At 37.1% G+C, this 15175-nt stretch overlaps 1 protein-coding gene across 2 annotated transcripts in view; it reads left to right on the plus strand.

Moving 5' to 3' along the window:
- Positions 1-13979, plus strand: part of LOC127661855 (homeobox protein aristaless-like 4) — a 28035-nt gene extending 14056 nt beyond the window's left edge. For both annotated transcript variants that reach the window (XM_052152786.1, XM_052152785.1), the window contains 3 exons: positions 3720-4033; positions 10199-10324; positions 11046-13979. In XM_052152786.1, the coding sequence (XP_052008746.1) occupies positions 3720-4033; positions 10199-10324; positions 11046-11363 (758 nt within the window). In that variant the 3' untranslated portion in view covers positions 11364-13979. The remainder of the gene's footprint in view (positions 1-3719; positions 4034-10198; positions 10325-11045) is intronic.
- Positions 13980-15175: the final 1196 nt, after the last annotated feature.

Consider the following 15175-nt stretch of genomic DNA (forward strand, 5'->3'; position numbering starts at 1 on the left):
AGGATAACATTTATGATTCTTTTAGGATCACTTTTGTTTTTATGGTGCTTTTCTAATTTTTCATTCTGAAAACTCCCTTTGTGCCCCACGCCAAAGAAAGTACAAATTACATATTAAAGCAATTAGTAAATAATGAAATAATTTAATTTTATCCTTGGGTAAAGTAATGGAATGTACAGAAATTAGTTGAGAATGAGTAGACACCAGATTGACATTTAAAGGAAAGATTCATCCAAAAATTTAATTCTCTCATCCATTACTCACCCTCATACCATCTCAGATGTGCATTCTTTCTTCTGCTGAACACAAACTAAGACTTTTACATACAATGCAAGTGAATGGGGGCCAGAACTTTCAAGCTCCAAAAATTGTAGAAAGGCAGCATAAAAGTTACATTTACATTTATGCATTTGGCAGACGCTTTTATCCAAAGCGACTTACAGAGCACTTATTACAGGGACAATACCCCTGGAGCCACCTGGAGTTAAGTGCCTTGCTCAAGGACACAATGGTGGTGGCCATGGGGTTAGAACCTGTGACCTTCTGATTAACAGCCCTGTGCTTTATCCACTATGCCACCACCACTCACCAAGTTAACCATAAGACTCCAGTGTTTAAACTATATCTTCAGAAGTGATATGATAAGTGTGGGTGAGAAAAAGATCAATATTTAAGTAAATTACATTTTTACTAAAAATCTCCACTTTCACATTCTGAAAGTGAAAGTGGAGATTTACAGTAAAAAAGGATAGAAACATTGGTCTGTTTCTCACCCAAAGTGATTGCATCGCTTCAGAATACATATATTAAATCACTGGAGTTAAATTGATTACTTTTATGCTGCCTTTATGTGATCCATAGTGCTTTAAAGGTCTGGTCACCAGTCACTTGCATTGAAAGGACCAACAGTGCTGAGTTATTCATCTAAAAATCTTCATTTGTGTTCAACAGAAGAAAGAAAGTTATAAACATCTTGGATGGCATGAGGGTGAGTAAATTCTGAGTACATTTTCATTTTGGGGTGAACTATTCCTATAGACCAAGGGCAACATTTTTGTGGTGCAAGAAAAAATTCATCATTTTGACATTTTGTCATGAAAATGTGTTGCTTATGAATAAAATCCAAGACCATTATTCCTCAAACTAAAGGAAGAAATAAAAGGAACTGATCATATAGTAAAACATGTAGAAAGATAAAGTAAGTGATATAACAAGTGGTTCTCCTTTGCAACTTCAGTGAATCTATTAGGATGTGCCAAACATGAGCAGATAAAATTAAGCTTGGACTACAATGCCCCAAACATCCATATCACTTTGACACAGCCAATCCTGCTATTGAACACAACATCACCGTGCAGCTGGGTTCAACTGCAGCAATGCCTTCCAAAATGGTCAGAAATCTAGGGGTAACTATTAATAACCAATAATAATAAGACTCTTCCTCTCTGAACATGCCACACAACTTCTTGTTCAGTCACTTGTCATAACTAGACTGGACTACTGTAATTCTCTCATTGCAAGCCTCCCTGCATGCACAATTAGACCCCTGCAAATGATCAAGAATGCTGCAGCATGTCTGGTCTTTAATGAACCAATGAGAGTGCATGTTACACCACTCATTGTCTCTCTTTACTGGCTGCCGATTGATGCACGTATCAAATTCAAGGCTCTGATGCTGACATAAAGAACAGACACTGGGTCTGCTCCAACATACCTAAAATCATTTCTGCAGAGCTATGTTCTCATCAGAAGCCTGCGGTCGGCTAATGAGCAGCGCCTTGTTGTACCAACACAAAGAGGCACCAAAACACTTTCACGGATTTTCGGTTTCACTGTACCATGTTGGTTGAATGACCTTCCCAACTCCATCTGTGAAGCTGACTCACTTTCTGTCTTAAAAAAAACACATCTTTTCCATGAGCACTTAACCATTAACTAATATATATATATATATATATATATATATATATATATATATATATATATATTCTTGTTGCACTCTAATCTGTCTAGTATACTACTATTCTGATGCTAGTGAAACTTTGTAATGCAGCATATTTTAGTCCACTGTCTCCTTAAGATGAATCGCTTATGTTGTGTTATTCCTCTCTTGTAAGTCACTTTGGATAAAAGCTGCCAAATGAATAAATGTAAATGTTTAAGGAGATCATGGGAATGCCTCTGTGGGAGAGTGTGCTCCATGGCTTTAAACAGGCATGTTTTGATTATTTACTTACAGTCTGTGCATGTTTGTACTCTCATCAAGACTCTGATTCAGGCTTTTAAAATCAAGAACAGAAAATAAAGAAAGGCTTGTTATTCATATGAAGCACTTTAAATTTAAAGTGACAGCAGAGCCCTGTTTATGTGCCCTCTTTATGTAAAGAATATTTGTAAGGTGTAGATTAGAGTTTTTGTGAGTGATTCGGCTTCAATGTTAATTTCCCTCTGCACTCTAGACATGTGATGATCAGCACTGCTTCAGTTTTAAGACGAGTTACTTATATGTAAGTATTTTATTGGACTGAGAAACATGACAGGAAAAATATTTAGTCTTTGAATTGATGCAAAGATGTGTGGTGGGATATGGTGCTTGTCAGTAAATCAATGTCAGGTTACCAGAATATTTGGTAGCAACAAGTCAAGTTCCTGTGTGATCATGTAAATGTAGCTAATTGATGTTTAAGAACAAAATGGGAAAGTCTATTCAAGTAATTTTAACCACACATTTTACTCATAAATTAAAGACCGCTATTCTCAAAACCCCTTAAAAATTCCTGCGGCATGTGGAATAGCCGTCCTGGGGTGCATTTCCAATACAACAACTTAACTCACTGCGTAACCACCATAGTACAATGCATCATAGAACTACCTAGTCAAGACTATTTCCTGAAACCATAGTAACTATGTTGCACATCCATCGTTTGAACCACGTTGGTTGAGCTGTCGTTAATGACTCAGGAGGTGGAGTAATAACTTTTGCAAATGTAAAATTATAATAGGTAATTTACACCAGACTAACGTACACCAGAAAGCAGTTTAATGCGAGAAAGCTGCTGAAGTCAAGAAAGCTGCATGCACTTTGTAATGCGACAGATGCATTGCGCTGCAATAGAAGGGTGTTTCCCTCTACATTAGACTTCGGTGTCCCCCCCGACGCACTTGCACATATGCACATGCGCACTCTTCAAAAACATATTAATGGCACTTCTGTGTTAACATAAACACATAAAAACTGCGTTCTCCAATAGAAACCGTGATTGATAAAGTGGTTATGCTTTTAATCCCTTAATGGCTGCACTCAAACCGCTTTCTGAAAACCCACAGAATAAATTGTTTTCTTAAAGCATGTAAACATGGTCAAAGATTACAGAATGAAATATATGGAATAAAAGATATAGAAGCCTCAGCTAAGTCAAATGATGCTCACACAGCAAACTTACAAGGAACTATGCTAACCACAGGTGGAGAGCTGTCGTTCCAACCACACAACTTTGCGATGCTGTATGCAAATATTTGTTGGCACTATAGTTTCAGGAAACTACAAATCGTTGAACTGTGTTGATAACAATGGAGCTTGCGACCATAGTTGGCTAACAATGCTTTTATGAAATGCACCCTTGGTTGACCTTCAAATTGAAGACATGACTGAGCAGCTTTATATTCACATGCTAAACTGATATATCATGAGTAATACAGGGAAATATGTCTCTTCTCAGGTAAAGATGGCACTGGAATGACAGACACAGAGTTGCCTCAATCTGCCGATCCCACAGGTATGGATAATAGTTACATCGATGTGAAAGACCCTGGAGTCAAAGGCACTTCAGAGCATCCTGTCTCTGAGCTTGGCAGTCCTCTGAACAAAAGTGAACCCGAGAGCAACAAAGGCAAGAAGAGAAGAAATCGTACCACTTTCACCAGTTACCAGCTGGAGGAGCTGGAGAAGGTTTTCCAGAAGACACACTACCCAGATGTCTATGCCCGGGAGCAGCTGGCTCTCAGAACGGATCTCACAGAAGCAAGAGTGCAGGTAGGCCTTGTTGATGTCTTTCTAGCAAGTCATTCCACTGGCTGCCATCTTTGGAACGCTCTCAGAAAGCTATTTCCAGTCATGAAAGTGCAGCTCCTATCTACTTGAATGGGGGAACACCGAAATCTCTAAAATGGGTAGATAAGATTATGATCAATAAACATATTTCAAATCAGCAGTAAAATCTGACAACAGTGGATCATAAATTGTGCTAATCATAACCAGATTACCCTAAAAAAACTAAATTTTCACAGCTTACAAAGCGAATACACAAATACATTCTCGAATTGATTGACAGGCCATGTCTGTATCTAAAAGGTAATTGGCTCTTCTTCCATGTAATGTGGGATGAATGTTGGGTGTTCCAATTTCTACCATTCATTTTAATAGAAATGTCCCTTCTGCTAAATAGTCTCTAGCCTGGTCAGCTGAGCTTTGCAGAATCCCAATGTTTTTGTCGAGTAAATTAAATTAGAATCCATCACCTCTTTTCCATTGAGATGTGCTGTTAGTATGAAACCATGCTGTTCCGTAACAATTTGAGCTCTTTGGCAGGGTTACGGTTTTGTTTTCCATCATGGGTCTACAAAAATAGAATTAGATAGGGCTGACTGAGCAATGGACCTTTTTCACAGACCTGTTATGACACGTTTCCTCCTTAAACAAATGTAGCAAACTTTTTTATATTTCAAATTGAAAAAATATTTTGTGTAAATTTATAACATTGTACTTTGTATTATATTACCCTGGAATACGTTTGAAAGAAATCAGTTACTACAGATTCGATATAGCTTCCAACACAGCTGCTGAGGGAGTGACAGAAAATTTGGCATGTTTCTCTCATCTTAATGCTGTTATCCAGCGCTGTGTATTTTTATAAGTTGTGAAAGTGTATTCCTTGATTTTTCATTTGCTTTTGTAGCAAACGGGTAAACAAAAATGTAATTTGCTGTGGTTCCCCATTCACCGCCATTCAAGTTTAATCAACTATAACAACTTCTGCATCAATGACTGCTGGTCCATCATTAGTTGCCACATCACTGAAGTTGTTTCACTAGCACAGTTAGCTGTATGCTAACTTTTGCCAAGTTTAGCCACTGAATTAAAAAGAGTTATAAACAAAGGTTTGGGAGGAGGCTTCTAATCTGATCCTATAATGAATTATGCAAAAACATATATAAGCAGAGCTCACCTCTCTCCCAGTGCTCATTTCTTCAGGCAAACCTCCACCTCCCCAACTCCACCTATTCTCATCATCCATTAGTTAATGTACAAGGGATGGGTCTAAGATCGGGCCTTTTCTCTTGTTCGTGCCCTCTTTCTCCTTGGACAGCAAGCCAAACACATTTACCATTATCATAATATTTACCACTTCCTAGGATCAGGCAAGGAGGTGAACTTGTGAAACTGAATTAGACAGAGCCTGTCATAGAGACAGGTACTATACATCTCATGACACCTATTACAATAATGTCTTTCAGTTAATATCTGGCATCCAGATATCCTTCAGTTTAATGTCAGTTCGTCCCTCCTCTGTCCATCTGATCATTGATTTCAAGACCATTTCAAGATATTGTTGGCCTCTGCCAAGTTGAATGAGACCCAGACAAAATGTCTTCATTCTTTGTTCTGAAAGGTAGACAGCAGAGACTATTGCTTTCATGCTCTCATTTCTGTCCAGCTTGTTTCAAATCATAGATCTCCACTCTCACATCATAACAGAAGTTAAATGCAAATATTTTCCCCCAAACTTCTCGTCCATGTTCAGTGTACCTCTCCACACCACAGGATGTTAAGAAGAGTAGCGAGAAAAAGCATAGAGTACATGAAAGTTCTTTGGTAGGGGAATAAAAACTGTTTAAGATGCCATAATCAATTTCCATGCATAGAGTGAGGCATTGTCAGGAACCTGACCGTGTTTTGAAGGTACAGTGAAATAACTGCATTCATTTTGAGTCCAAACAGAACCAACTATACCACACACATGAGTCTAATTACCTCTGTTGGCTGACAACACAGTGCAGACTCTGTTGAGTGACTACAGGGTTTGACCCGTATTTCAAAAACATACCTACAGACATACGCAATTGAGATGAGCCCCTCCTGTTTTTCTCGTATAGTTGATCTTTCACGCTAACTCTCTCTTTGAACAAACAGGACATTCTTTTTTGACAGACTGTGATAGAAACTTATGTTAAAGAGATTAAGTGTATACAGTAGATGATACTGATTGAAGATGTCTTGGATTTAATATTCATACCTGACTTTTGATAATAAAAATAAAATGCTCAGAAATGGTCATAAAGAGGGTAAAATATTTATGGTCAGTTTGAGAAACATTAGTAGATCACAGTTTATTATTAAATTGATCAATCTATGAATCACTGCAAGTTGAAGTTGAAGATAAACTTATACGGCAGGCATGCCATTTGTAGGGTGATTTTTTGTTTGTTAAAAGCATATTGACAAGCCCGTAAAAGCAACATTGGCTAAAATGAGACCTTAAAAGTTTGTAGTACAGTTATTTAGGATATTTCTTTGTATCTTGCAGGTTTCAACCTGTAGTTTGGTCTTAGCAGAAGGTCAGTTAACACTAAGATTAACTAACAACAACAGGAGTTTATCATTCTCATCAACTAGCGGATGAGGCCAAGATACCCTACCCTACTCTTATACATTTTCTACCCTTTCTGGAACATGAACATAATTTTAATGGGCACATACAGTAAGCTGCCTCTGTTGAAGAAGAAACAGCTGCCATTGAAAGACAGAACCAGACCCAGTTTGGAATATCAAATTGAGGAGCAGGATATCTTGCTTGTCCTGATACAAAATCTGTTTTCTGGAATATAGTTTGAAATATAATGTCATATAAACACTTGTAAACTGATATGTGAGCACATATGTGACCATGAGTGTTCATAGTGTGCTTATATGTAAGTGTGCGTGTGTGTGTGTGAACAAGGTCCGCCACTCTTGTCTGTGGGTCTGTGAGAGGTCATAGGGGGCAGCTTTGGAAATCCGGGGGCTTGGCGTCAGGAAATTAAACATGAAACGTAAACAAACTCAAGCCTAAACATTCTCCCATCTCACTTTCAAACATCCTTATTTCCCCTCAGATTTTATGTAAGAGAAGAGAAGAAAGAGCAATGGAGAAAGAGTTAATCAGAGAATGATGATAAAAACATAATGGTGGTAAAATGTATGGATAAATTATTTCTGTCTTATCTATCTTTACTATTTAATAACTTAGTTTACATTTTAAACAAAAATGTATAACGGTGGAATGTGTGATTTTGTTGAATGTTTATATACATTTTCTTATCCCAGTTTAATAGGCAGAGTCACCTATAATAGTCATTTTTAGGTTATTTCCTATAAAACTATAAACACTGTCACTCTGAGCTGCTATCAAAACATTGCTGTTTGATAAAGTATCCCGTCCAGCCCGAAATAGCAACACTGATTCAACCAATGCCAAAAGTTTGGGGCAGGACTATCTGTTTTGTCTAACCAATGGCAGATGGTGGAGAGTTTGAGAAAACTGTATAAAAAACAATTATTGTTTTTCCAATTCTGTAGGCAGAAATGTCACACTTCACTTTTAAAGGTGCAGTCAGTAACTTTTGTTTTTTGTGTCATCTTGGACTTACACTGACACCTAGTGGCTTGGATGCAGCATCATTTAAAATCAATAGTTTTCAGTTTCAGATGCCGTTGTATGTATTATTCACAGTCAGCCATGATTCATTTAATTAATGAGTGAAAGTGTAAAATAACAGGCTGGTTACTGAGATTAAGAGAGTAGTATTTGGCTGGTCATGTGATTCTAACATGGCACCCCCCATGTGCAGACCCTCTCCATGTAGAATAAAACAGCTTTTATAAGGTTACTGATACGACTGGAGTCTTCATTTTCATGTGAGCGGTCATGATTTCCTATATACTGTATATAGCAAAATTACAATTCATGTTTTTAGGAGTTTTTTTTTAATGAGAAAAAATTACTGAAGGCACCTTTAATGTTAAAAACATTAGCATTGTCCTCCAATTTATCCTCAGCATACCTGTCATCTTTTTCTTAAGGTACAATGTAAAACCTTCAGTAAAGGTAAAACATAAACTACAGAACGATGATGCTGTCCATGTCAAGATTATCTCTGATTCCTCTAAATTTTGTAGATCAAAGAAAAACAATATAAAGGTCTAAAGACCTGTGCAAAGACAGGAATTATATTACAGAGATTCTTAAACCAGATGACATGATCATAATGGCATTTGGATGCCTTGCGCAGGCCATGACATCAGACTGAAAGATCAAATTACTTAATATATGAATGGCCCCATAACAACTCAAGCTAACAGCTGTACAACTTTTTCACAAGTCAATTACAGAGAATGGCATACATTTGTACCAATTCTTTTCCCCTATTAATATCCTGACATAATATGTCATCATCTTAGTAGGGGACTCTTAGGGCATATGGAAATTGCGATTTGATTGGACAGAGATCCAACTCACAATACAAGTTTAAACTCAGTGGTATGGTGCGATTGAGACTGTTACTTTGAACCAGAGTCAATGAATGCATAATCATGCACAAATGCATAACCGCTTAAACATGAGACTCATCTTCTGTCCCTAAATTACACACCAGATGCCTTCAAGTGCAGAGACAATGCATGAGGAAAGTGTCTGTTTGGCCAAGTATTGATTTGTTCTTGCCATCTGGAAACCAACTTCAATAAATCCACAAAAACAAAAAATTCCTATACTAACATCACAAAATGTTTTATATGTTGCCATGTGAAAATGTGTGATTTGTTTCTCCAATAAGGACATAAAGATAGCATAAAGGTTATCCATACGACTCGAGTGGTTTAATCCTCATCTTCTGAACTGATACAATTAGTTTGGAGTAAGACACAGACCAAAATGTAACTCCCTTTGCACTATAAATCTTGACATCAGATGTGTGTAGGAAGTGAAGCTTCTGACATGATTGCGCCAAGGAGATTACAGCTGTCAAGATTTATAGTGAAAATCGAACCATGTCATTCAGAAGTCATGGATTAAAACACTGGAGTCATTTGGATTACCTTTATGCTGGCTTTTTGTAGTTTGAAAGTTTTGGACCCCATTGACCTTGCCATTGCCATTGTATGAACAAACACACCTTATATCTCCCATCAGATTATCTTTGTTTGCGTTCCAAAGAAGAAAGAAAATCATACGAGTTAAAACAGCATAAGAGTAAATCATGAAAGTGTAATCATTTTTGGGTTATCTATTCCTTTAATATGCAAAGCCAACTATAAGTAATCAACACTAGGTTGATTTTTCTGAAAAGATAAAACACTCTGGCCATTCAAAACCTTGCACTGTTTGTTTGATCAACGATTCATTTTTTAAATTCTGTTTGGTGCCACTAGAGGCGCAGAAATTTCACACCTCACCATAAAAGCATCCTTGTGGGTTAAAACTGTGTTACTATAGTGAAAATAGAGAAAAGAATGAAACAACAACAAAATACTTTAACATTTAAAAACAATTCCCCATTTTCTACAAATTATACACTATCGAAACATCAGTAGTGGTTTGAGATCACTCAGATGCACTCAACTGTGGTTTGGGGTTGTTGGTTTGTGTCATGGTGTGCTAACAGCGGATCAGAGCTGGCCTCATTGTGATTGATGAGGTGGACCTGCTCCAGACATGAGCAAGGCTGGACCTGCTGGCTGAGGCGAGACAGAGGAACAGCTTTCAAAGTGCACAGATCCAACCTGTACTGGCAGGGGAGAGTTCAAATCCATACATAAATATTATAGTGTGGACAGCACATTAAAGACGTCAGCATGAAGAGCCTTGGCAGGGCTTTCATGTGCCTCACGATTTATGGTTTTGCATGTGCTCAGTCTCTCACTACAGGGAGAATCCAGGTCTCATTAGATAGATGTTAGTAATGTGCACAGTATAAGCATTTTCAATCATTTATATATCTCTAGTACTAATGCAGAAACAGACTTTAGGTAGTAAACAATACAATATACAATAATTTGGTCATACAGTACAATGCTTCTATTGTATGCCCTCCAAATCTTGGCCTTTTGCAGAAAGATATTCCAGATATTTGGTGGCATGACCATTCTTTCCATTTCCTGCAGGTGTGGTTTCAGAATCGTCGTGCTAAATGGAGAAAAAGAGAACGCTTTGGTCAGATGCAGCAAGTTCGGTCTCACTTCTCAACAGCCTATGAGCTCCCTCTTACAAGACCAGAAAATTATGCACAGGTGAAAGTTAAAAAAAAATCTGACTATGGAGAAATTATAAAAATTACTTGACTTTTGTTAGAGTGTAAAGGCCAAAATACTACTAAGTATGGAAGTACTTTGTTTTGTTCAGACCGGTTCGTGCACCGGATATTACAAATATCTTAAATAAACAATTAATTCACTATTTCAAATCTTATGCACCAAGGAGAGCTAAGAAGTATGCAACATGGTCTCAAATAATCAAAATGATTGTTATGTGGTTTGTTGTACATATTGCAGCAGTTTGCTGGTGAAGTAAACAATAGAGGCGCTACAACAACATTTATATTTATTCACTTTTACACAAATCACGAGTAAAACGGCGGATTCTCAGTTTATAAACTCTTTTCGCTCTGTTCCACATACAGTACTAACTTATGACATCAAAAAACTTTTATAATAAGGCAAGACTTGTATAGCAATACATTTTAACATTTGCATCACATAACTAACTACATTTACAAGTATATTCATGCATGATCCCGCAATTTGAACCTCAACTATGAATTTTACTTGCAATGTGAAGAGCCGAAGTGTCATAGAAGCACCACAAAATTACGTGGTGCTTCAGCAATTGAGTTTTTCATTTACATTTGTTTTGTTTTTTACAATTAGGTTTAGGTCACATAATTTTTGTAAGATCTGACTGGATGAATGTCAAGATTTTCAGTGTATAATATCCTCTGTGTTTTTGTTCTAGATTCAAAATCCATCATGGCTAAGTGGCAGCAGTGCAGCCTCACCAGTGTCTGGCTGTGTTGTACCCTGTGACACAGTAGCATCCTGCATGACCCCTCACCCTCACTCTGCTACTGGCTTGTCTGATTACCTGGGTATGCCCAGTCCTGGCGGGAACATGGGACAAACGCACATGGGCAGCCTTTTTAGCAACCCGGGAGTGTGTGGAACCATGAATAGCTTTGAACTCAACGCTGAACCAGATCGCAAATCCTCCAGCATTGCCAGCCTGCGCATGAAGGCAAAGGAACACAGTGCTGCAATCTCATGGGCCACATGATGCTCTCATCTGGGGCACAGAGGACCAGACAACCTCAGCCCTGAGCTGTCAGCACTAAAGAGGTGAAATGTATGCCATCTGGAGCCAATATGGACAATAGAAATGGATACCAGCAGACTTACAATACTCTGCTTGGAGAAGCCTTCATTTTTTTTCTTTTGTTTTAGAGGAAGTGAATGGTGCAGTGGGACAGGGCGTTTAAATGTGAGGAAACTGATTTTATCAAGAAAATGACTTCTGCTGGAGCACCATCAAAAATATATTTCAGTATCTGTAACCAGACATAAAGGGTAAAAAGTTGACTTTACAAGGGTGCATCAGTTCAAGTGTGCTTACCGTCTCCTGTGACATGACTGAAACTAGAATGTAATTGAGTTTTCATAATCAGTGATGAGTGCAGATTCAGAGGTACGATTTTACACTCTAACCTTACATTTTGACTCCATTGACGATTAGGTTTAGGGTTGGGGATGAAGTAAAAAAAAAAAAATGCATTTCTCTTCACTGTATTACATAATTTACAGCTGAAAACAACTTGCTTTACAACTCACTTTTGGCACCACTCTGAGGGCATTTCACTCAGAAAATGGAGTGTGCCCTTATATTAAAAAACTATTTCTGCTTCGACAGTGGGCAGTGCTTTAAATATTGGTAAGCACAGACCAAGTTTAGATCAAGAAAAGTTAACCTAATGTTTCCTAATTCATTAAATTTCTGCACAACTAGCGCCACCTAATGGAATTGGAAAATAAATGTTAGTTTTCAAACAGTTTTCTGAATACGCCCGTGTCTGCTGTTGACTGAACAAAGATAGTTCCCAGCTCACCTCATTGGTAAAGTCACTGTCAATGTCGGTATGGACGGGTTGCTCAAAACAAACAGAGGGTGCCAAAATGTATATGGTGCCACAGAGACAGTGTTTACAGTTTTTGATCAAATTAACCTACAATTGGCTTAATTACAGTTGTCTCTGCATATTCAGCTGGAATAAAAGAAAGTATTTTAACAAACAAAAAATTAAAACTTCAGCTTTAAGCTACTGTGCAATGTAATTGCCCCTAAACAAGCATGTAAATGCAATTCGTTATGTACTGCAAATGCCAAAATACCTTACAAGTCATGCACTATAGTAAAAGTGTTTTGATGTCGTAAGATAGCATTGTGGATTTCACCAGGAAATGTCCACGAAACGTACAGCTAACCACATAAAAACATTTAGCAAAAATGTAGGTATTATAACGTGTTTCTTTAAGACCAGTCAGGTTTTGAATGCTGTTTTGGAGAGGCATAATCCTGGCACAGATTTAGTAAAAGCCAGTAACTTCCTTCAAAATTCTGTCTCCATACTTTTGTTGGGAATTTTGCATGGAGCAGCATGGAACCATCTAGGCCTATCTCAAAAAGTGCTAAAAACACTAAATAGAAAGGACATTCATCCATTCTACATTAGCCAATCAAGCACTAGGATTGCTCAGAAGAACAGACCTTTTTCATGAGATATCTACTGTGACAATTTTGGTCATTTGGTCAAGTTCCAGAAATACTCCCTTTAATCACAGCCACATTCTCTAAACCAGAGGTAATAGGACATTGTTTCCAGATAAATGTTGGAATGCTGTGCTTGTTTTGTATTAGCAGGACAAAGCCCTATCACTTGAGCTGGAACATAAGCCTGACTTCATTCACCATAGGGCCTTTGCACCAGCACCAGCCCTAGTGTTTAGTGTCAGTCATGGGCTGTGCATAGTGGGTCATCACGCAAAGGCTCTGCTTCAGAAGAGTCTGGAGAAACTCTAGGCTTGGCTGCATTATGGTTCACTAGCCAATAATGTGTGGCAAGAGGAAACTTGATTAGATTGATATTTCATGTGCTTTTTTTATCAGATTAGGGAGAGGTACATTCAAGTTTTAAATTTAAAACTAAATTAATACTTCAGATCCATTTTATGAGACCATTTAAACATCTAACTGAAAACCATGCATGAAGTACAAGTCCTGTTGCTGAATTAGTCAAATGATCTGTCAGTTATTGTCTCTTCAAAAATATGAATGGCTCCTCTTCTGTAAATCAATGAAAGCAAAAAGCACTTTACAGAGTTTCTGATTGAGAGGAGCCTTACAAAGCTTAATTGTATTTTAAATTTGACATTCAAAGGTGAACTGGTCTGTCCAATTCTTTCCACATTAAATGCTTAGAATCACAAAGTGAGAGGTCTAGTCAGTGATATAAGGTTATTTTTTTCTACAGCATGGCACCATTGCTCCTCTATCATTTCCTCAGTGTAAATACTACTGAGATGTGCAGTTAAGCTTTATTTTATCATCAGTTCTTTGTGTTTGTACAGCAAGCACTTTGGATAATATGATGATGTGCTTATTATGTGTGTTTTAATGAATACATTTAATGAATGATATCATTTCCTGGTTTGGTCATTATTCTTGATAACATAACTAATTTTGTTTTGTAAAATGATGTCTACATTTACCCTGAAAATATGATATGAGTTTGTATTGTATGTCTCTGATATAATGCAGGCATTTAAGACCAGATGGTGTTTTGAAATAAATTAAATTGAGATGGATATGGAAACGCTTATGACTAAATAAACACATTTTGGTTGCAAACCTGTCTACCTTCATTCCTTTCCTTGAGACAATAGTTTGTTTTCACAAAAAGGTGTTTAAAGGGAGAGTTCATCCAAAAGGCGGCATAAAAGGAATTCATAAGACTCCAGTTTTAATCAATGTCTTCTGAAGTAATCTAAACGGTTTGGGTGTGAACAAACTTCTTTTTCGCTATAAATCTTGACATCAGCAGTCTCCTAGGCGATCAGAATTTGAAGCTCGATTACACTTCCTAGCATCATCTAGTTCTCTGCGAATGCATCAAGCACTAGGAAGTGTAATCAAGCTTGAAATCTTGATTGTGCCTAACGACTGCAATGACTAGATTTTATGAGAAAAAGAGTTCCATTATGGTCTGTTCTCACCAAAAACGAACTTGATCACTTCAGAAGACATTGATTAAACCACTGTAGTCTTATAGATTAATTTTATGTTGCCTTTATACCCCTTTTGGATTTCTAGTCACTATTCACTTGTGTTGTAAGGACCTACATTGCTGAGATATTCTTCTTAAAATCTTAATTTGTGTTCAGCAGAAGACATATATGACATATATGAGTTATATGTCATAAACATCTATATGGCATAAGTAAAATGATGATGAGTAAAAATATGGTGAGTAAAATATGAGAGAATGTTCAGTTTTGGGTGAACTATTCCTTTAAGACCAAATTGGATTAGTATTGCCAGGAAGTCATATCATGCACTTCTGAGCTGTCTGAACTTAATAATGGTCTACTCTAAAATTGAAAATGATAATAAATCATTGGAATGCATACATTTCAATAAACATATGTTTCTCACAACACATATGAGTTATATGTAAATTGCTCCTTAGCAAAAAAAAAAAGCAAAAAATAAATAAAATAAAAAAAGATCCTACTAATGCCCAATTGGATATTATTCAGACTTTTTTGGATGAATGCCCCCTATTTTATTCCCTTACCCCAGGCCACCCACTCTTCCTAACCAAGAACATAATGAATTTAGGTGCAGACAACAGAAAGTTAGGCTGTTCAAGTTAGTATGTAGGCAACCAAACTATTATTTATAGCCAAATAATAATACAAACACTGCATAGGCCAATGGCTTTTAATTTAAACGTAGCTTTGAAAAGGTTATTTATTTAGAGAGCTATTATTGAGAGATTTGTGCAGCAAATAATCCTGAAACAGGCATAGATTAAA

Source organism: Xyrauchen texanus, chromosome 21 (assembly GCF_025860055.1).
Source record: "Xyrauchen texanus isolate HMW12.3.18 chromosome 21, RBS_HiC_50CHRs, whole genome shotgun sequence".
In the NCBI taxonomy this organism is placed as follows: domain Eukaryota; kingdom Metazoa; phylum Chordata; class Actinopteri; order Cypriniformes; family Catostomidae; genus Xyrauchen; species Xyrauchen texanus.